General features: G+C 50.0%; 1 protein-coding gene across 1 annotated transcript; it reads left to right on the top strand.

Moving 5' to 3' along the window:
• The first annotated feature begins 7,046 nt into the window (after positions 1-7,046).
• On the top strand, positions 7,047-19,434 carry LOC108963735 (hydrocephalus-inducing protein-like). The gene is made up of 7 exons (XM_050984274.1): positions 7,047-7,123; positions 8,333-8,504; positions 9,521-9,685; positions 10,550-10,641; positions 11,156-11,318; positions 12,606-12,831; positions 19,235-19,434. Exons 1-7 carry the CDS (start codon positions 7,047-7,049, stop codon positions 19,432-19,434), a joined length of 1,095 nt encoding a protein of 364 aa, XP_050840231.1.
• The last annotated feature ends 4,083 nt before the right edge of the window (positions 19,435-23,517 follow it).

Below are 23,517 nucleotides of genomic sequence, written 5' to 3'. Positions count from 1 at the left end.
CGCCAGGCAGCTTTTGCCAAAGGCTCCAGGACAGACCATGGCTCCCGGCTGCAGAGTAGAGTACGTTCTTCACATCTGGTCCCGTCCTGACTGGGCCAAGGGCTACAGCATGAGCGATCTCCTGCTTGATCTGGACGAAAGCTTGCTGCTGCTCAGGGCCCCAATGGAAGTCGTTCTTCTTGCGGGTAACCAGATAAAGGGGTCTCACAATCTGACTATACTCAGGGATGTGCATCCTCCAGAAACCTATAGCACCTAAGAAAGCTTGTGTTTCCTTCTTATCAGTTGGTGGGGACATAGCAGTGATTTTGTTAATAACATCCGTAGGAATCTGACGCCGTCCGTCTTGCCACTTCACCCCCAAGAACTGGATTTCTCGGGCAGGTCCCTTGACTTTGCTCTTCTTAATGGCAAATCCGGCTTTCAGGAGAATGTGAATGATCTTCTCTCCTTTCTTGAACACTTCTATTGCCGTGTTCCCCCAAACAATGATATCATCAATATATTGTAAATGTTCTGGAGCCTCACCCTCTTCTAGTGCAGCCTGGATCAGTCCATGACAGATGGTAGGACTGTGTTTCCACCCCTGGGGCAATCGGTTCCAGGTGTACTGCACTCCCCTCCATGTAAAAGCAAACTGAGGCCTGCATTCTGCTGCCAGAGGAATGGAGAAAAACGCGTTAGCAATATCGATGGTCGCGTACCACTTTGCTGCCTTGGACTCCAGCTCGTACTGCAGTTCCAGTATGTCCGGTACAGCCGCACTCAGTGGCGGAGTCACTTCATTCAAGGCACGATAGTCCACAGTCAATCTCCATTCTCCGTCAGATTTTCGCACAGGCCAGATAGGGCTGTTAAAGGGTGAGTGGGTTTTACTGACCACCCCTTGGCTCTCCAGCTCTCGGATCATTTTGTGGATGGGAATCACGGCATCTCGATTCGTCCGGTACTGCCTGCGGTGCACTGTTGAGGTGGCAATTGGCACTCGTTGCTCCTCTACCTTCAAGAGTCCTACGGCAGATGGGTTCTCTGATAGTCCAGACAAGGTATTCAATTGTTTAATACCCTCCATCTCCACTGCAGCTATTCCAAAAGCCCACCTGAATCCCTTAGGATCTTTGTAATAGCCATTCCGGAGGAAGTCTATGCCCAAAATGCACGGAGCCTCTGGACCAGTCACAATCGGATGTTCCTGCCACTCCTTCCCAGTCAAGCTCACCTCAGCTTCTAACAAAGTCAACTGTTGTGATCCCCCCGTCACTCCAGCAATGGAAACAGGTTCTGTCCCCACGTGTTCCGATGGCATTAAGGTACACTGTGATCCAGTGTCAACCAACGCTTCATAATCTTGTGGCTCTGATGTGCCAGGCCATCTGATCCACACCTTCCAAAAGACCCGATTTTCCCGTGCCTCTTCCTGGCTAGAGGCAGGGCCCCTCTAAGCCAGATTGTCCTTCTTTCCTTGGGCGTGTGCCTTAGAAGTTCCTTCAAGGGGATCGGACATGTCATCGTCATCATCATACTTAACATCTCGGCTACGAGCAACCGGAGCTGCTCTCTTTTTGCTGATACTTCCTCTTTCCTTCAAATCACGCACCCGTTGTGCCAAAGCAGCGGTGGGTTTTCTGTCCCATCTCCTCATGTCTTCTCCAGACTCGCGCAGAAAGGCCCATAACTCAGCCCGTGGGGTGTACCTTCTCTGCCCATCAAAGGAGCGCCAACGTTGGATACCAGGGCTTCTAATTTGTACAGCCGAGATTTGAATAAGGTCCTCCTTAATCTCTTCCCGGAGTTTCTTATGATTCTCCTCTATTTTGTCCTCTAGTTTCTGCAGTCGGGTTTCCACTGCTGCAATTCTGGCATGAGTTGGGCCGTGCACAGAATCTGCATACGCTCGAAGCTTCTTTGACATATCGAGCACAGTCTCATATGTATCATCCCGCTTCATTATTGCTAGGGCAGAAGCGTATTCAGGTGGCCCAAGTCGCACAAGTTTCCTCCACATTACAGGTGTGCATGGTACCAGGTCCGGATCCCTAGTTGTTATATCATCTGAGAAAATGAGCTCTGCCACCGCCATCTCTCTCAGGCGTTGGATTCCCTGTTCTATGGTCTTCCAACGTGTCTGCTGTATATAGAGATCATCTGCACATAAGTATCTTTGTGCTACACTATCCAGGACCCGTTCCCAGAGGCTGTGAGGGCTAGCCCTGCTCATCATACCTTGATCGATGACAGGATCATGTGACAGGGATCCCAAATGCCTCGCTTCAGTACCATCCAACATCGTAACCTCCCCTGCAGCATCACAAAGGCGGACTAACCAACTAATTATAGATTCGTCAGGTTGTCGTCTGTAATCCTTTCTTAAGCCTCTGAGGTCCTTCAGAGAAAAGGAGTCAGTATTGGCTCCAGAACCTGTGCCCCTTGATGTGGCCTCTGATTTTGGTGAGGGTCCTTCTCCAGCATCATCATCATCCTCCACCTTTCGATTGGTCTTGCTTTTACACTTCCCACCTCTTGTATTAGCTGCGACAGCCATGGGTTGAGGCCTATTGTCTGATTCAGCTGCTAGCCTGGAGCCCAAGTTGTACAAGTTTCCGCCACATCACAGACGTGCATGTGGGTTCCTAGTTGTTACGTCATCTGAGAAGATAATCTCTGCCACTGCCATTTCCCTCAGGCGTTGGATCCCTTGCTCTGTGGTCTTCCACTGGGTCTGCTGCATATAAAGATCATCTGCACACAGGTATCTGTGCTACACTTCCCATGACCCGTGCCCAGAGGCTGTGAGGATTAACCCCCGTCATCATTCCTTGGTCTCTGAGTGGATCATGTGACAGGGATCCCAAATGCCTGGCTTCAGTGCCATCCAGAATTGTGGCCTCACCTGCAGCATCCCAGAGACGGACTAACCAACTAATTATGGATTCATCGGGTCGCCGGGTGTAATCCTTCCTTAGGCCACGGAGGTCCTTCAGGGAAAAGGACTCCATATTGGCTTCTGATCTGGCACCTGCTGCTTTGACTCCTGATTTTATGCTGGGAGGCGTTGAGGGTCCTTGTCCTGCATCATCATCATCATCCACTGGTTGATTGGTCTTGTCTGTGCACTTTCCACTTCTAGTGCTGGTAACAACAGCCATTGATTGAGGCTTATTTTCTGGTATAGCTGCTGGCTTAGGCTTACTATCTGGTTTTAGCTGCTGGGTTTGAGTCTGGGGTGTTAGCTGCAGCCTGAGTGACCGGGATAGCTGCTGATTTATCTCCCTGCCCCCCTGCCTCTCTCTGCTGCCCCACAGTATCTCGCAGTGTGCAATAAGCATAGGCCAATGTCCAGCTCACTGCAATGATCTTTTTCTCCTTAGGGTAATCATGGTATTTCTCTTCCAGGTACTTCCCTACCTCAGCTGGGTTCTGAATTTGTTCATAGGGAAAATCCCAGACTATAGGGTCAGAGAATTCCTTCAGGATTTGGCCCATATTCTCCCATTTCCCACACCACTCAGGATTTTCCCCACCTGGGTCTACTCCTGAGTCAGGGATCTCATCAGCCCCTCTAGAAATCTCAGCCCTCATTCAAGAGAAGCAGCAGACTGTGTAGAGGAAGCTTACCAGATTAAATACCATGGTTTCTTTAACATTCAGGGGAAACTGAACATTCTCCAATAGTGATGTTACAGATTCAGAGGAGAAGAAGGAAAGCAAAGGCTGAAAAGCCTCACCCCCTGCTCCTCCTCTAACAAACTGGATGCATAACCATAACCACAAACCATTCACACATGGAGCAGACCCCAGCATGTTTATAAACTTCTTACAAGCTATTACACCAAGCCCAGCAGAATCGCTATTCTGGTCACTGCCCCTCTGCTGTAATAACTTGTCCTAGGGTGACGTTAGGATGTTTGTATGCCCATTCGTGTGTGTTCTTTATGCTGGATATTATGTTCTGTGCTTTCAAGACTGGCTCTGCAGAGTAAAATTTTTGTTTTGGGCCTCTTATCAGCCACTCCCCCACAGCCGGAAGGACATACAGATGACAGGACAGTACATAGTGCTGTTTTTGCTTTTTGCTTGGCTTTTCACTTTGCTCTTGCTTCTGCTTGCTCTTGCTTTCTGCTTCTTCTTTTTAGTTAGTTGAGCTAAACAGTCCAAATTTCTTCCTGGACTGTTTCTCCTTTCCTTTTTGGATCTCCCGAACCTACTCCTGACTGGGATCTGGGAAACACCTTGAGGCTGCAGCAGCTGCCCCAGTGCTGGAGGGACTAGTACCAGAGCAACCACACCAGGAGAGACTTTCTGAATTTGTTATCTTTTTCAGAGCAGTGAAAGAGTGTTGTCATCTGGTATTGTTCATTTTGTGTGCTGGGGGGTGCTGTACCTGTTAAACAAACAGGTTCTTTCCACTTCTCTCTGAGGAATTCTTCCTGAAGCAGTTGGGGGGAAGGGCCGTGTAGGTTTATTTTCTGAAGGGGCCCCCTTTTTGGGGATTCTCTCCCAATTTTACCCTAAACCAAGACAAAACTACATATTAGGGACAATACTAGAGCTATTTCTGGATTAGAAAATAAACCTAGGAACCACAGAGGTATTAAGATCTCAAAAAACCGTGGGGACCAGAAATGCATGCAAGCCTTTACCCCAATAGACATTATGAATTCAGAATCATAGCTATTAACTGCTTACTAAGAACACAGAGTAATGGCAACCAAAATACAGTCAGACCAGGTTTTTTTCCACTCTCTCTTGAGCCCCGCAGTGGGCACCAAATTTTGTCCTGGTTTAGGGCAAATCTGGGAGAAAACTTCCAAAACGGGGCCCCTCCAGAAAGCAAACCCACAATACCCCTCCCTTCAACTGGTTCGGGAAGAATTCCTTAGAGAGAAGTGGAAAGAACCTGTTTATTTAACAGGCACAGCACCCCCAGCTTTGCCTGTTAATTAAACACGAACAATACCGGATGACACCACTCTGAAAAAGATTACAAATTCAGAAAGTCTCTCCTGGGGTGTTTGCTCTGTTATGGGTCCCTCCAGCACTGGGGCAGCTGCTGCAGCCATAAGGTGCAAACTCTTGGTGTTTCCCAGGTCCCAGTCTGGAGCGGGTTCAAGTAGGTCCAAAATAATGGAAAGTAGAAACAGTCCACGAAAAAATTTGGACTGCTTAGCCTACTAACTAATGAGCAGAATCAGAAAACAAGAGCAAAGCAAAAAGCCAAGCAGAAAGCAAAACCAGCACTATGTACTGCCCCGTATCTGTGTGTCCCACCAGCCATGGGGGAGCGGCTAATAGCAAAACCAAAACAAAACATTCACTCTTCAGAGCCAGTCTTGAAGGCACAGAAGATTATATCCAGCATAAACAGAACACACAAATGGGGATACAAGCATCATAACATCACCCTAGGACACTTGGGATGTTCCTCCAGGAGCACTGTTTGGTTTCCAAAATCATCTGCTGAGGTCACATACCTGATGGTCAAGGCCTGAAGCCATTCTTGTGTTTTTGAGAGCGATTGATTTGATTTGCAAGTGGGCAGAGCAAGGATGATGGCAGAAGTTGGCTGTTAGAGAGATGTCATTGTATAAGGCAGTTAGCTTTTCCTCTTGGTCTCATTTCCCCTCTCCTGGGGAGCAGAATGATTTGTGTTCACTGCAGGAATCTCTTGAGGGGACAGAAAACTTTGCAGCCATGTGTAGTGGTTCAAATTTATTTTATTGATTCCTTCTTAAGTGGTTTGTTCTGTTGTACCCCCATGTTCTCACCGAGTTGGTTTACCCCTGGGTTTCACCCTCCCTCAAAGCTATTCCTCATGCCATTCCTTGCCCCTTGTTCCAGCTCTTTCCCTGCCTTTCAAGGCAACCCACCCCCTTTTGTTCCCCAGCCTTCTTTGCCAATTTGACCTCGAGCCAATCCCTGTCTGCAGCACCCCTTTGGAATTCCCCTATTCCTGGAGGCCCCATTGGTCCTTGTGGGCCATCCTCTCCACCCTCCTACCCCAAGTGGCCCCAGATGTACACTTGATGTAATCGCCTGACTGCTCCCCTGAGGATTTTCTATTGGTTTGCTGTTTGTATCCCCCCCCCGATTTGTGTCTGTACAAAAGCCGTTTCACAGGAGTGCCAAGGGCTCTTTTGCCTCTGATCCCTTTGCTTGGAATAAACCCTTCCTTGTGGAACTTCAAGACAGGGAGCCTCCTCCTTTCTCCTCTACCTGCTCCCTGTCCTGGCATGTCTCTTGCACCACAGAGCAAGTGGCTCTGAGGGTTCTGCCTCTGGTAAGTGCCCACCCTGAGGTGTTGTCTTAGATATCATAGGTTCTATCTTCACCATAGCACAAGGATTTCATATTATCAGAGCTTCATACCTTCTTGATGTTCCTCACAGGCTGCTCCTCTACACACTGACTCTCCCAGGTCCTCACAGTAATCTGACTCTCCTCACTCCTCTTTCCTTACTCTTATGTATCACTAGTTCTTATTGATTACAGGTGTAGCCTGTCAAGATCAGGCCTGCCTCCAGTCTTCAGCAGCTAGTCCAGCTGTAACTCATTGGGGGACAAGATCACCCTCTACACTGAGGCAGTTCCCCACTCCTGGCACAGGGCCGGAGTTCTGAGACCCAGCCTGGGCTCCCGGCCCCACAGCAGCCATGAGGTGCCCAGCACCTGCTGGGCCACACTTTGCCCTCAGCTTCCTGCTGTAAAACTGAACTCATTGTGTTCAAGTCAGATTTCCTCTGCATGGATGTCATTGTAGTCAGATGAGAAATTGGCCCCTTAATTTGAATGCAGTGTTGCAAAGAGCTTTAGTCTAATGTTTGAATGTAGCTGACCTATGCCCTGATAGCAAGGTGTGTTTAACAAATCTGGTATTGCCAGAAGGCTTTTGTTCCTCTGAGACTGTGCTCTGCACATGGAGCTGCAGATGAATGAAGGCCAAATCCTCCTCAAAAACTGGAGGATATCACACGTGGGTAATGAGGTTTTGTAAGGAAGAATTTCCTATTCTTCTCTTCCACCAGGTGACCCTGTGTTCCAACACAGTGATGGAGTTCCGCCGGAGGATGCTGGTGGACGTGGAGGGCATTGGCAAAGGAGTGGCAACACTGACCATCACAGCCAGGTACCAGCCCCTGCCTGGCCTCCCCCAGGCACTGCCTTGCACAGGCTTTGCTGGCTGCAGCTGCCAAGGTGAAGTGCTGCTTAATGGCCTCAAGTTGTGCCAGCTGGATGTGAGAACAGCAGGGCTTGGGCAGCAGCCTGTGGAGAAAAGCAGCCCTGCTCACAGCCCAGCACGGTCCTGGGCCCTCTTCTAAAGGGACCAGGAATGATATAATTTCTTGGCCTGGGTTTTGGTGCTTGAGGTGGAACAAATTTCCCAAGGGTCTCCTCTCCTTCTTGCTGCAAGAGGTGGAGTTGTGCTGGTTGTGACCAGTGTGCATTGGTTTGGGCCACAGCAAGCAGCCTGCTGAGAGTCAGGCTCTGATTCTCCTCATGAAGGCACCTGGTAGGGGGGACATGGCTCCCAGCAAGAGTGGTGAGGGCAAGGTCTTAGGAGGGGAAAGCAGCCCTGGATGTGGCAGGTCAGCTCCAGTTTTTCTCCTTCCCTCTGCTTCCCATTTGGAGCTGTAATGTTCTCAGAGTTGAGACCAAAAGTCGTTGTTGCTGCGGCAGAATTCCATCCTGCTGTGCTGCTGTGGGTGCCAGTTGAATGCCCAGAGGGATGCAGCTCCCTGGTGCTGCTCCCTGTCCCAGGCAGAGCCATCCAGTCAGTGCCTGGGCTGCCATTCTGTACAGCAGGTGGAGCTGGGGCCAGTCAGTGCCTGGAGCTGTGCAGTGAAGGAGGGAGGGAGCTGCAGGGCCTGGGAGGGGGTGATCAGCCACTCTGCAGGGCAGCTGGTGTCTCGTGCCCTCCAGGGCTGGGGCAAAGAGCTGAGTTCTCAGGCAGGGCAACAGCACCATGGGAGAGAAGGGAGTCATTTTTCCTGAGACACTGGAGCTGTGTGATCCTTGAGCCTTAGTGAGCCCTGATCCTTGTTGGGAAGGCTCCCCCAGAGCTCGTGGATCACTGGGACTGTGACAGGAGTCCTTGCAAGGCTTCTTGGGCAAAGGAGGGGCTGAGGCAGCTGTGGCACCAAGTGCTCTGCCTGGGGCACTTGGCAGCCTGGGTGCTGCCTCTCAGGGTTTGCCCCTCCTTGACAAGAGCTGTTTGAGTGGGAAGAGGCAGAAGGCAATTTATCCCTGTAGGGCTGTTAAATGTCCATTTGACAGTGACCAATGTGTTCTGCTCCATTGCACAATCTTTGGGGGTAAATGTTCTCCATTCTCTCAGTATCTCTGATTCCCCTGGGGCCATCTCTTTGCCCAGATGTCTCGTTCCTGAGCTCCAAGTGTCCCCCTATGTGCTCCAGTACGATGAGTGCCACCTGAAAGTGCCGTATGAGAGGACGCTCGTCATCAGGAATCCCAGCCACCTTCCTGGCTGCTACAGGCTTATTCCCCAGGTTTGGCATCACATCCACCTCCTCCTGCCAAATATTATTGAGGAGATTATTAGGGGGGAAAATATTGAAATAAATTCCAATATATGTCCGGATGGGGCTTGCCCGGGCTTGTTGAGCCTTTGCTGCTCGGCTGAAAGGCAGCACTGCGGTGGTTTCATCTCAGAGACACCTCTGGCTAAGCTGGATGCTGCAGCTGGCACTGGAGACAAGGTCAGACACGCACAAACCCTGTTTACCTTCTGTGCAGATACTTTAAGGTGAGGTGAAGAAGGAGTGGATTCTGCCAGAGTTTCGATACAGAGTTTGTTCGGATGGCAAGTTTCTGAATCCCATAACAACCACTAACAGAATCCCAAACCACGTGGCCGCTGGCTCTTTTAACCGCTGGGGGAGAGGGAGGGGAGGGGTTAGGAACCCACCAACCAGGTACAGGGTGGGCAGGTCTCAGGTGCAGGGGACACCTGGCTGGGCCTATGGCCCCCAGGGATGCAGGGAATCTTTTGAACTCAGCCAGTCACTCAATGCCCCACTGGAATGCCAGGATTGCCAGCAGGGGTCAGGGCAGGGAGAGGGGGAAGTGATTGACACCTGGGAAAGGACAGGGTACCTGAGATAACTATGACATCACACTGCTACAGGAAAAGGGTTTGGATAAGGTTTTGCTGCTTTCTATTCAGTCTTAAAGATCTGCTGAGAACAGGATCCTACCCGAATGTAAACTTGAGGAGGCAGTGTAAGCTGCTGAGGAAACAGTTGATGTTCTAGTCTTCAGGGTGTTTTCTTGTGGGAGATCTTAGAGGGTTGTGAAAAGCTGACAGCAATGCCTGTGCTGGCAGCCTCCTTGCAGGATCCCCTGGGAATGCTAAGCCTCCAATTCTTGCATCTTGTTTGTGCCTTTTACCTTTGTCCTGGGGAGTTTTAAACGTGTGTGTAAGTTGCTGTTGCGGTGGATGTTAAGGAGTCTAAAGTTTCTTCAGAGGTGCCTCTGAAGCTGCATTTCCTTCTGTCCCTTCCAGAAACGCAAGGAGGACTCTGCTGTGTTCTACTCCAGCCCCCAGCCCTGTGGGATTGTGCAGCCCCAGAGCACAGCAGAGATCCCAGTTGTGGTGGAGGTGCAGGCGCTGGGCGAGCATCGCACCAACATTCTCATCGGCGTGTTTGGGGATGAGAGAAACCCCCTGGTGAGGGCAAGGGGAGCTGTGTGCCTGTGGGCAGCTGCTCCTGGCAGGGGCACAGGGACAGGGATTCTTCTGGGGAAAACAGGCACAGGCTGCTGTGGAGAAGGACACGAGGGATGGGTGGCACAAACAGCTCATGCTTTAGAGGTGGGAATCTCAGTGTCTGACACAGAATGGAGTTTAGCTAAGCTGGGATCCAGGGTCATTTCAGTTCATTATTCTTTAAAATGCTGTTCACTTTGGAAACATCTGGTTTAAATGTCATCTCTGAGCACAAAAGAGGAGGTCAGAAGACTTTTGGGAACCTTGAGCTTTCTTTAAAAAAAGGAAAGCTGGCATTTGAAGAGTGGTTGCAAGGATTGAAACCTATCTTAAGCCATATGGAAATGGTGATGCAAAATTCCCTGGATGGCAGCAAACATCTGAGCCTGGGCCATTGTGGCCCTGCCTGTAAATTAGTGAACAGGAAGGACAGGCAATGCAGGCTGTGCCTGGGAACCTGAATTTTGCAAAACAGTTGCTTTCAACTCTGAGGCTGCTTCCCTTAAAGAGGAGGGGTTTCTCCCCACCAGAAGAACCCGTTGTTTAACTGTCAGCCTGGTCTTAACTAAAGATTTCTTGCAAATCTTTTACCTTTGGGCCAATAATTTGTAGTTTGAAAGGTCTCTTACCTTAATCTTTTTCAATTTGGAGGTGAACATATATATTTCTTTTTCCCCAAAAGCCCAGCATTTCAGCTGGAGAGTGGTAGGTGTCCCTAAAGAAATAAGTTAAATGGGTTGAGTTGTTGAAGGTTTTTTAGGTTTTCTCTGTTGTGGTTTGTTTTGGGTTTTTTCTTAAATCTTTCTTGCTTTCTTCCTGGCACAGAGAGCACAATTATGGAGCTCAGGACGGCTGTCAGAAACCTCTCCAAGCCCAAGGGTGACAGATCTTGGCAGGATCCCAGCACCACAGCCTGTGTATGTATGGATGGATAGATGGGAATGCTACCCGAGTCACCTGGGAGTGTTGGAAAATGTTAGCCAAGCTCCCAGCAGTGTCAGGGGAACATTCCCGATAAATCCCTGGTGGAGCTGCAGGGTTTCTGGCCTTGGGCACTGGGGGGGCTGTGCTGGCTGGGCACTGGCTGGGTCTGCCCCTGGGTGCCTCAGATCTCACCTTTTTGCTTGCATTCTCTGTCTTTTCCTCTGCCACTGTGCTTTTGGCATCCCCACAAGGTGTTCATGCCTGTCCTCTGCAGTTGCTCAGTGCAAGCAGTTGCAGCTGCTGCAGCAGCTCAGTGTCATCCCTGGGCTGCCTTTAGAGGAGAGCTGCTCCAGCCTGGATTGGGAAGGGCTGGATCAAACCATTTCTCAGTTCAAGGTGCCAGCACCCAGACAGGGGTTGCACCCTCACCAGGAGCTGCTGGTGCAGGTGTCCCTCTCTCCCTCCCTCCCACTGCAGGTCCCTGTTCATAGTTCTCTTATTTTCCAGAGATGAGCTTCACCCAGCGAAATTCAAGCCCCAACCACCGAAGGAGAAGAGAAGCTGTTTGGATTGCCCAGCAACTCCATGGAGGCACTTTAAGATAAGAAAGGAGGAGCCAGTCACAGCCCTAAGAGAAGTGCAGGATCTTGCCCATTCTTCAGGAGCAGAGGTAGATTTTCTTGTCCACCCAGGGCTTGTGTTGCCTCCCCAGCCTGCCAGCACCAAGTCTTGCTCGTGCTGACCTCCCTTTGTGCTGCCCTGCTGTCCTGTGCCCTGGCAGTGGGCTGGGCAGCAGGGCCAGTGGCTGGACATGGGGTGAGTGGGAGGGAGAAACAGGAGAGTTTTCCTTGGAGAAGCTGACTCAGATCCTACAGGCCTGTGCCGAGTGTGGGATGTTTTGCCTTGTTTCCTTCCCAATGTAAGATGAGGCTTTTATCTGCATCATCATGGTCAGAGCTCCAGCTTCCTTCCCAGAGCAAGCTGTGATGAGTCCTGATCTCCATGGAGCCTCTTCCCAAGCCAGCCAGACTCCCTGTGTGCAGGGCTCTGCTTTCACCCCAGAGCTGCTGATGCACTGCTGGCCCTGAAGCTCTCTTACAAATGGAGACTTTGCAGAGTGGCTGTCTCTTCCTCCCAGGACAGAAAATGGCTTTTTTTTTCAGGTACCAGGACAAACTCCTGAAAACCCTCCCCTCCCAGGGGGCTTGGATGGATTCAGGTGCTCCCTGGATTTAGCGCACCCTCCCCTGGAAGGCAAGATGGAATCTGTCTCACTTGCCCTTTGTCAGTGTGGCCAGCAGGGCTGGAGCTCCCAGTGCCACTGGGGGCCCTCAGCATTGGCCACAGAGGGGCCTCCCCTCCCTCCAGGCCCAGCACAAAGTGCTGCTGAAGCAGCTGCTTGTTGGAGAGGCCGTGCAGGACAGGTTGTGGGGCTGCCCAAGGACGCTGTGCAGTGCCTGTGGAGGGCACTGCTCCCCCTGGAACTCCTCAGGTGGTCCATAGGAAATTTTTGCAGGAGCTTTTGCTGTAGCACCTTGAGAAAGCAGCATTTAAATCAGAGAGAGAGGAAAAGAGCCTCAGGAGTCAGATGAGCGGGGTTGGACTCCTTCCCTCAGCTCCAAGAGCTCTCCCTCTGAGTCTCCTCCTTTTCTAAAAGCAGGAAGTTTTTAAACTTGTTCAAGGCATGTTCTGCAGCAGAGAGAATTTCTACTGCCAGGAGACATCCCAGTTCCCTTTCATGTAGTGTACTAATTAATGCATTGACCTGTGAGCATGGGAGAAGATTTTCCCCATGGTGCCTGCACTGGTCAGTGGCATGGATGCAGGAGGAGGTGAGGGGGATTCTGGCAGTGTTGGGGGAATAGGCCCCTCCAGGTACAGCTGCACTTTGCTGCAAGATGCTCTTCTGCATCCATTTCCATGCTCAACACCTCAATCTCTCCTGTCTTCCATTCAGGCCTTCAGTGTCCTGCCACTCTCAGGTGTGCTGCAGCCAGGACAGAGCCAGCAGGTCTCCTCCACCTTCTCTGGCCACCCCAACAGCACCTCCAATGTCACCGAGCTGTGCCACGTGGAGGGAGGCCCCACCTGCGAGGTGCTGGTGACCGGGGAGGCCTCCAGTGTCAGCTCCTCCCTGAGCCCCCAGGAGATCAGCTGTGGCTCTCAGGACCTCTCAGGGAGAGGTGAGTGAGCCTTGCATGGGTTACTGCTCTGCCACGGGTTCTTGTCCCTGCAGAGGTTCCCTGCACCAAGGATCCTGAGTTCAGAGGTGCTGCATAGCAAAGGCCAGAAGCAGCACAGGGGATGGCCACTCTGAGCTGCCTGGCTCCCAAGAGAGGAAGGACCTTCTTCTGTTGAGACAGAACATCTTCTCTATCGGAGTGCTGAGCCCTCCTGGCTTAGCTGCTGCCTTCAGGGACCTGGGCTCTGGGCTTGCCTTGGCACTGACTCTAGAGGTGTCTTGAAGTCCGTGGTGTTGAGTGGCATCTTCTTCATCACCTCCCTTCTTCACCAAAGCAGTGGGACTGTGGGATGGGCAGGCATAGGGCACAGACCAAACCTTGCTTTGGGTCCTGCTTCTGCCCCAGATGAAGTCCTTGCAATGCTGCTCTGCCAGGTTCTCCTTGTGGTGGGACAGCACCCAGCAAAGCTCATGTCCTTGAGGCTCCCCTTCAGCTGCAGCAGTAGGCAAGCACAGGAGAAGCTCAGCTCCAGCAAGGCAGCCCAGCTCAGGACACACAGGCAAAGTGTGGAGCTGGGAGTGGAGGCTGCTCAAAGCAAGCCTGTGCATCAGGACTTCTTCAGGCCAGGCTGAAGTTGGTTTCATGGGGAGGAGATGGACAAGGCTGCTTCCAGTGGTTTCCATGGCAGCCAGCCCTGGTTTGCTTGGTCACAGCTGGGTTCCAGCAGGAAATCTGGCTGACAAGAGCCTGTCTGGCAGGAGAGGAGTTCCTGCAGCCTTTGCTTTCTGACTGACAGGATTGTTCTCATTTAAGGAGCAGGCTAGGAGTCATTAAAACCAAAGATCATGGGCAGAGACTCTCTAACTAATTAAAGTCAGACATGGTGTGTTTATTAACACCGGCGGGTGGCACCAGAGCCGTCCCTAAAAGGCGTGACTGCACTGCCCAAGGTTCTCTGCCCTCTCTTTATTTCCCAAGATCTTACATACAATACACCTCCACAGCCCCAGCACCTCCCATCCCTGCTGTGTATTCAAATGAGGGCATTAATCCTTCACACCTGTGCAATTCTTCTCTTGAATTGGGTTTGTGGTCTGAAATTGGGTCCGTGGTCTTAAGGGATGAAGTCAGGAATGTCTTCATCAGGTCTCTGTGACCCTCTGGCACGATCCAAGGTCCCCTGCTTAGTGATTGATTGACATCAAGCCCAGGTGCTAAACCATTGTTCTACTGGTTTCAATTTGTTCATATAGCAGCTCACTTACTCCCCTTCCTTCTAGAAAGAAGCTCCTAATGGTAACCAATAGAACAATAAGCTCCAGCTTAAGCATCTCATAATCATTAACCTGTGGTCTGCCTATCTACCTTACATCCTGATCCATGGGAATTGCTTCTAACCCTCAGCTGAAATCTTAACCCTTTAAAACCATGCTTCAGCTGTGCCCAGGGAGAAGGGGCTGAATGAGCTGAGTAAGAACGGTAGGAGAGAGAAGCAGATGTGAGCAATCCGTGCTCTGCTCTAACCTGGGAAGCCAAGAGACAAAGGGCGTTTTCAGCACCAGCACAGAGAGCTGGTGGATCAGCCTTTGGCACTGGGCTGGGGGGCTCTGGCTGTGCCTTGAGAGGGAGCTTGCACAGTCAAGAGCTGATGATGGCAAAGCTCAGGTTTGGCTGGTCCTGGAGGTCCCCTTCCACCAACACCCTCACTTGGGATGTTCCCAACCTCTGTGGGTTGAGGAGAATTCATGGAAATGGCCTCAGGGTCAAGGAATGAAGTGCAGGGCCAGCCAGGACTGGTGAGCCCAAGTTTCTGGTGGGACTCTCAGCCATGTTTTCTGTTTTGTCTGCAGAAGGGAGCTGAAGCAGCCAGCTCAAAAGCTTCAGGAGGAGGCAAAAGCATTAGAGGAGAAAGAGAGGCTGAAGGAGGAAGAGAGGTGGAAGAAGGGAAAGAAGGGAGTCTGTGTGGGGAAGAAACCTCTAAAACCAGAGAAAGGGAAAAGCAAACCAGTAGAGACAAAGGAAACCAAAATCCCAAAAAAGGAAACAAAATCTCCTGAGAAGAAGGAAAAGAAAGCTGCAGAGAAGAAAGAAACAAGGCTCCAGAGAAGAAGGTCACCAAAGCATCAGAGAGGAAGGAAACCAAAATCCCAGGGAAGAAAACCAAATTACCAGAAAAGAAGGAAGCCAAAGCCTCAAAGAAGGGGGAAGCAGAAGCCCAAAAGAAGAGGGGGAATTGAAATCCCAGAAGACCCATCTCGGATGGAGAAGAACTCTTTATTCTTTATCCTCACAACTCATTTTGCATAGTTTGACAGACGTTGTGTGCAAGTTTAGTTAATTAATAGATTTCTTAGTAGTTATTTTATTATTGGTTAATAAAATAGATTTTACTTTTGCATCAAATCTCTCTATTGTATTGTTTACCTGTTCTCTTCACTGATTCTCATGGCACAAATCCCTTCTTGTTGCAGGTGCATTTGTTTCTCACCCTCAGAACAGATTGTTCACACAGTCTCATTCTCAAAAATAGCTTCACATGGGAACTTGTAACTGCTTAGCTGCACTCAGAGGAGATGACAGGCCAGCTGTTAATAGAGCAGAGCAAGGCCTGATTTCATAAGGCCTTTCTTTTATCATTATTCTCCCTGCCTATGGCATCTCCCCCTTTCTGTTCATTTATAAAAGGCTCCTCTGTTTCAACATCTGTTCTGATGTTGAAACTGCTCACTCTTGTCAGGGTATTATCTCATCAAGGTTATCACTGGTTATCTGTTAGATATGGGATAAGGTAGATAAAAGAGCAATTACAGTCAACAAAACTTACCAAATTCTATCAAGTTATGACACAGGGTTTTGCAGCATGAGAAAACAGAAGAATAATGTCCAGTGTCCCTTGGGGAAATGGACAGAAATGACCATTGTTTCCAATTAGTTGAGAATTATGAGAAAGTCCATTAGCTGGTGTCGTGGTTTGAAAGGAAATGAAGTTTTTGTGATGGTGTGGGCAAGCCAATCAGTGTTCAGATTTAATATTGGCACCTGGTTTGTCCACTGAGGGCAGGATACGCCTCTGAGAAAAACACAGGGGTTAAAAGCTGTGATCTCCCAGGAGAATTTCCTCTTGGAGTCCCGCTTGAGAGTGAGCAGACTCCCCCCTCTGCCCGGCCGAGCTGGGCGGGGGGGGGGGAGGGGAGCCATGAGAGGTAGGCCAGGCCTGGGCCCAAGGGTGGAGGAGAACATTACATTGCAAGGGCTTCGGGCAGCCATCCTCCATTTCACCCCCCCCCCGCCCCGGAGAGAGGGAGAGAGAGACAGAGCCGGTGCCGGTGATAGTGGCCCGGCGTGAAGGAGAAGGGGGGGGTGCCCAGCAGGGCAGCCAGGCGTTGGAGTTGATGAAGTAAACCGGCAGAGAGAGAGAGCTCGGGACTTTTAACCCCTCCGAGGAAGATGAGAACCTTGCAAAAGCTGAGTCTTCCTGAAGTTGATGAGATTGAGAAGCTGTTGAGATTGAGAAGATGTTGAGAAAATTCTAGGTGGGAGGAGATGATGGAGTGGCTTTGGGCTGGACTTTTCTTGTGTAGCCACGGCAGAACCACGGGTGTTTCTGTGACACAGAGACTGCGTTCTAGGGGGAGGCGATGGCTCAGAGCCAGGAGAGTGCAGTGATGTGGAGGAGTGAACAGAGACGACGGGCGAGGAGGGTGGTGGTGGTGCCCTCCGCTTCGAAGAAGAGAAGAAGAGGAAGATGATCTCTGTTCAAGAGACCCCTCGGCCCCAGGGGGTGAAATTTGGGGGGGACAGGTGTCCCAAAAGGAGAAGGACTGTGCTCCCTTTGGAACTGGTCAAAGTATCCTTAAAATGAAAAACCCTAGAAGCAGCTCTGATCCATGTGCAGTGGTGAGAGCACTGGACATGGAAGTCATGTGGCGCAAGAGGGGCTCCTCTCTCCTCGAGAGACTGAGAATCGATTGTCTGAAGGGTGGCAATGAAATTGGAAATTTGGTGGGGGGGGGAGGAGGAAGAATTTTGGAAGGTTTTCATCTTATGTTCTATTGTGTTTTGTGTGTCTTTCTTTGTAGTTGTAGGTTAATAAATGTTTTTTTTCTTTTAACCTTAAGTTGGAGCCTGCTTTGCTCTGTCTCTGATCATATCTCACAGTAAGTGCCAGGGAAGTAGGTGTTCTCCTGGGGGCACTGGCATTGTGCCAGGCTCAAACCATGACAGCTGGAAATGTTGATCTTTGCCATCCCTGAATGTCCTCCTGGGAGCTGGAACAGGGAATAACTGGAGAAGGTCAGTAGGAGCACTGTGCCATGAGGGTGCCCTGAGGCTTTTGTTGGCAAAGTGCCTCTGTCAGTTTCCAGACCCAGCCATGTCTTGGCAGTCCTCCTCCTGCTCCTGCTCTGGCCACAAAGGCTGCAAGGTGATGAGGTTCTTTCTCTTTGCACTGGGCCTCATTTTTTCAGAGCTGATCAGTGTCTGATGGAATGAACAGGTGACTGCTTTGAGCTGCCGATGATAAAACACAGGCACATCTTCTCCTGAGGGTAATGAATCAATTGGGCTTCACTCTGGTGCACTCCATTGGGATTTAGATGTGATGATCTTTTTTCCAAATTTCTCATGTAAATATTGCATCATCCAGAATGATTAGTTGTTCAAATTTCTCATGTCCATATTGCATTATTTGAACGTTCTTAAGGCATTCATTCCTCTTCTTTTTTGTTTTTTAAGAATGAGATGCATGTCTTTTGTTATGAGTGTGAAGCAACATCATAGTAAAATAATACATGCAGTGGACAAGAAACTTACAGCAATTAGGAATAATTTGGATACAACAATCAGGAATATTTCAAATAGCAGACAAAACTAACAACATAGGTGGAATTAGGTAAATATCAATCTCTGCAATAATGTACCATCATCCCAGAGTCTCCAAACAGCTGACAAACCTCCATTCAGGGGGGACTTGGATCATTGTTTCCAGATAATAATTCCCAAGCTCCCTTTAAAAATAGTTCAACTATCATGTCTAGAGGGTCAGATTGCCAAGTCAAAGCAACTCAAATCTAGAGTTTTGATGCAGAAAACATCCGGCTCTGTTGGCAAATTCCCGTCCAGGCAGAGCTGAGGCCTGGCCACCACCCAAGCTCTAAGTGGGAGAGAATTCCCTAAAGATAATTTAAAACAAGGCTCTTGAGAATGGCACTTAGAAGTGAAGGTCTGGAGCTGACAGACTAATGAACCATCCAAGAGCTGTCTCCTCCAAAATTCCCTCAGCACAGAGATGCTTTCAACCCAGCAAACTGTTGGAGTGGTTCTGAAATAACAACTGGGGCCGCATCTGATTCCTTAGAGGAGATGTCACAGCACCATCAGTTTAGAGGAGGCTTCCCACAGAGCTGAGAGATCATTTCTTGGAACTCTGAAAAATCCTTAAAAATGCTGAGACAGCCCTGGGTCAAACCATGGAGGATTTTGGTGGGATTTGGGGCAGATTGTTTGGTGTGTATCCAGAGTGACTTGGGGAAGATTTGGGGCCTGCTTGGGGCAGGTTTGTTGCTGACGTTGGGGTTTTTCTCCCGTTTGCCCAGCTGTGGGCAAAGCCCTGAAGCACATCCTGTTCCTGCCCAGCTCCTGAGGAGCCCAAGGAGCTGATGCTCTCCATGCTCTGCCCCCAGGGAGATCTGGAACAATCCCGGCATTCCAGGGATTCCGGGCGGCCTTTGGGCATTGGGGGATTTTGGGTCTTGGGGGGGTGAGAGGGGTGAGGGGGGCTTGGGGCTGGATTGTTTGGGGAAAGTATCAGGATTTTGGGGGGAATGTCTGGATTTTTGATGGGAAATTTCTGGGTTTTTTTAGCAGGCAATATCTGAATTTTGTGGGTGACTTCTGGATTTTTGGGAGGAATATCTGGAATATTTTTTGAGGGGGAATTTTGGGGTTTTTGGAGGCATTTTTGGGGCAGAAAATTCTGGATTTTTGGGAATGTTTCTGCAGTTTTTAGGAATGTTTCTGCATGAAGAACAGGGTTGATTTTGGAATTCTTGAGGAGGAATGTTTTTGAATTTTCTGGGGAAAGTTCCTCATTTTTTGGAATGTTCCAAGATTTTTTGGATGAGAATTTCTGGATTTCTTTGGGGAACATTTCTGACTTTTTGGGGGAATGTTTCAGGATTTCTTTTTGAGAACATTTCTGGACTTTTTTTGGAGAACTGTTACTCAACAGGGAACATTTCTGAATTTGGGGGGGGAACATTCCTGTATTTTTTGGGGGAACATTCCCAGGTTTCTGGGGGAACATTCTAGGTGTCTGGGGCATGTTCCCGGGTGTCTGGGGAACGTTCCCGGGTGTCTGGGAACTTCCCGGTCTGGGGCTCTCCTGGCCCCATTCCCATCCCAGGTTCCCGGGTTCCAGGAGCTGCCCTGGTGCCCGGGCGCCGCGACATCGCCTGGGTGCAGTTGGACACCGAGGTGCAGGCGGGCGCCGCCCGCGAGGCCCTGCAGGGCTCCAGCATCACCCAGAGCAGCGCCAGGAAGATCTCCTTCGCCAAAAAGGGACCCAGAACACCCCAAACCCCACCTAAACAGCCCCAAACCTAAAAAACCAGGTCTGAAATACCCCAAAATAAAAAATAAACCGCCTCAAACCCACCCCTAAATACTCAAAATCTGCCCCAAAACACCCCAAATCCCTCCAAACTACCCCAAAATCTCATAAGAATGCCCTGAAATCCCTCCAAACCACCCCAGAAATCCTGAATAACCTAAAGCCCCCCCCAAAACCTCCAATGCCTTCAAGCTGCCCCAAAAATCCCATAGAAACCTACCAAAACCCCATGAAAAAAACCCAAAATGTCATAAAGTCCTCCCAAATCCAATAGAAATACCAGAAAATGGCTCAAAACCACCGCAAAACACCCTAAATAACATAAACTGCTCCCAAATCCCACAGACCTGCCCTCAAATCCATAGAAACACTCCAAAATCCCAGAAAACTGCCCAAAACTGGTGCTGGCCCTGTCCCAACCCCCCCCCAGTCTCCCAGGTAAGCTCCGCTCAACACAAACCTTCCTTTTTAAACCCCAAATCCTCCTTTTTTATCCCTAATTCTCCTATTTTTACCCAAATCCTCCCTTTTTTGTCACGAATCCTCATTCTTTAAACTCCAAAATCTCTTTTCATCAGAATTTCCTTTTTTGACCCCAAATCCTTCTTTGTACACCCCAGATTTCCTTTTCCCACCACAAATTCTCCTGTTCCCATCCCAAAATCTCCCTTTTCCACACCAATTCCTCACCACAAATCTTGTTTTTCCACCGCGAATCTTCCTCAGTACATCCCAAATTTCATTACCCACGCCAATCCCCTTTCCCCACCCCAAATCTCCTTTTTTCAGCACCAAATCTGCTTTTCCTACCCCTAATCTTTCCCTGTCCACCCCAAATCCACTTTTCCCATCCAGAATCTTTCCCCATCCTGAATCCCCCAATTCCTACCCCAATCCCCCTTTTTTTCCCAGCATTGTACCAAGGGTCTCTCTGCAGACATTGCACCTGGAGCCACTCCAAACAAACCCCAAAACACCCCAAATAACCCCAAAAGAACCCCACTGTGCCCCCAGGGCTGGGGTGAGTTTGGGGGGGTTGGGGATTGTGGGGGTCATGACACCCAACTAGGAATTGGGAGAGTTTGATCCTAAAATTTGGAGTTTGGGGGGTCTGACACCTTGGGGTTTGGACGGTTTTGTCCCCAGGATCTGGGGATCAGGGGGTTTGACCCCCAGACTTTGGGATCAGGGCAGCTGGACACCCCAGATGTTTCAAACCCCAGGATTTGGGATCAAGGGGTTTTGACGCCAAAGTTTGGGAATTGGGGGGATTGACCCCAGGATTTGGAGGGATTTAATCCCAAAGCTTGGGGAATTGGGGATTTGACCCCAAACTCTGGGGATGAGGAGGGTTGGACACCCCAGATATTTCAAAGCCCAACAGTTGGGGATTGGGGGTTTTGACCCCTAACTTTGGGGATTGGGGGTGTTTGACACCTCAGGATTTGGGATTTGGGGGTGTTTGACCCCAGACTTTGGGAACGGGGGGTGTTGGACACCCCAAATTTTTCAAACCCCAGGATTTGGGGCCAGGGGGATTTAACCCAATATTTGGGAACCGGGGAGTGTTTGATACCCCAGGATCTGGGATTTGAGGGGCTTGATCCTAAAATTTGGGGTTTGGGCTGGGGGGTGGTTGAGCTCCCAGAGTTTGGGTTTGGGGGTGTTTGACCCCCCCAGTGTTTGAACCCCTAGGATTTGGGTCGGGGGCAATTGACCCCAGGATTTGGGGTTTTGACCCTCTGGGTTTGGGTTGAGATCAGAGCCATTCCCTAGGAACAGTGGCGGGATCAGGACTGGGAATGAGATTGGCAAGGAGAGACACCACGCCCCAGCCCCAGAATGGACCCATCCCACAATCCCGGACCCCTCCCCAGTCCCGGCCCCTCCCCAGCCGCTGAACGGACCCTCCCTCAATCCCAGCCCCCCCCAATCCGGACCGGAGCAATCCCCAGAGCCTCCCCCATTCCCGGCCCAGACCCTTCAATCCCTTCTTGGGGCGGCTCCTGCCGCTTCCAGCCCATTCCTGGGGTTCCAAAGGGCCCCGGGGACCCTCCCCATTTTGGGGGTGTTGGGGTGGCGCCAGGGCCGCCCCGAGGGCCGAGGGGGGATCGAAAGCCCCAAACCCGGGGGGCTCCTGGGGGTGCCCAGTTCCTCCCGTCCGCACCCCAAAACAGATCCTGGCCAATCACAGCGCGGGCCCTGATGACTCATCAGTGTCCAGGAGCGGAATTTGGGGAGGGGGGAGGTGACCCCGGGGATGGGGATGGGGCGTGCGGGGGCAGCTGGGGCCGTACTGGTGGCACTGGTGGTGCTGGGAGTGCCCCCCGTCGCGGGGGAAGCGGGGGGCGCAATGAGAAGGGGGGCGGGGACCCAAATTCAACCAAAGGGGGGTCGGGAGCCCCAAAGGGAGCAGGAGGGGCCTGGAACCCCCAAAACCAAGCACGGGGGAGGAGATTGGGGAACGATGGGGAAGGGGCGGGAGAGCGGGGGAAAAGAGGGGGATGGGACCCCCAAACAGGATCAAGCCAACTCGATGTGGCCACCATTACACGTGGATGGTAGCCAAAGGCAGCCAATGGTAGCCAAAGCTTTTTCCCAGTCCGTGTGATCCCTGTCTGGGCAATCCCAGTCCAGTTTATCCCAGTCTGGGTGGTCCTGATCCATACGGTCCCACTCTGTGCAGTCCCAACCCACAGGATCCCAATCCATAGTTGGTCCCAGTCCATAGTTTGATCCCAGTCCATATTTGATCCCAGTTTGTGAGGTCCTGTGCACATTCCAAGGGTCTGGAATTCTAGTTCCCATCCAGGAAAAAATGTTCCTGCCCTTGAACTTCCTTCCTATCCTCTCAACAAATTCTAGTAAAATTATAAATCAATAAATTGGAATTAAAATGAAATAAATAGTTTAAAAAATGAAATATAAAAATCTCAACTCTTCCTTACAATACTCCAATAACGATTCAAGCCAAAACAGCAATAACTATTACTATAACATTACCAATACATATAAATAAACAAATTATATACCAAGAAATACCTTTTGAAAGTTTTAACTCGATGACTAATATACTTGAGATAAAAAATATCTAAAAAATCTAACATGCAATCTAACACACCTTAGTAAAACAATTCATATTACAAATATACTAAACACAAAACCAAACACCACTATAATTTCTCACACATTTTAACCAAACAATTAAACTTTAATAACACCCTTAAGTACTCTTAAAAAAATTAAAATTACTTTTAAAAAATGTAATTGCGGGTGGGTTGTTTCATTTGGATATTGGTTTTTGGATTGTTTGGGTTAGATGACTTAAAAAATTGGATTTTTATAGGAATTGAATAAGCTGAGAAGGTGGCACTCTGCAAACAGAACTGACTGAAAATGAACAGGACAGAAATCAATAACTCTGAAAGTTTTACTTGCTATCAAATACATCCCACACACCAAGGCCCACACAGTCCCCATCCCACAGCTCCAAATTGGGATCCCACTTCTCCCAATCCCTTCCCAAATCCAACTCACCCTGGCAGATGTGGAATGGAGTGAATTTGGCCTGGGATTGAGTGTTTGTTGACAAGGGAACAAGAAATTTGAGCTGCTATGGTGCCCTTATGGATTAAAATTCAGTTGTTTTCAGTGGGATTTGAGTGGTTTTGAGGTGACAGATCGATCCCTCTTGGCTTTTGGAGTGCAAAGAGATGGAGAACACTGCCCAAAATCCTCCCAGAACCCACAAATCCTCCAGAATTGTTGCAGCTGAGTTCATGGTGTCCAGGGAGGCTGCAGCTGCCGATGCCAGGAACAAACGAGACGGGTCTTGGTTTCAGAGAGCTCCAGAATCCATTTCTGACCCCGAAAGAAAGGGCAAAGGCAGGGCCTGGGGTTTTTATAGGGAATCCCAGGGGTGGAGTTTGGGGTTTGGGTCAGGGGAGGAGTTCTTAGTAACACAAGAGGGGTGAGATCAAATTCCTGCCTCTTAGCAACAGGGGCACTCCACACAGAATGTGTCCCCAAATGCTAAATTCCTCCTCAAACACCTGAGAAATGGTGGGACTTCAGAC

This window comes from Serinus canaria, chromosome 25, assembly GCF_022539315.1.
Source record: "Serinus canaria isolate serCan28SL12 chromosome 25, serCan2020, whole genome shotgun sequence".
In the NCBI taxonomy this organism is placed as follows: domain Eukaryota; kingdom Metazoa; phylum Chordata; class Aves; order Passeriformes; family Fringillidae; genus Serinus; species Serinus canaria.
This window is presented reverse-complemented; position numbering and strand designations above follow the sequence as displayed.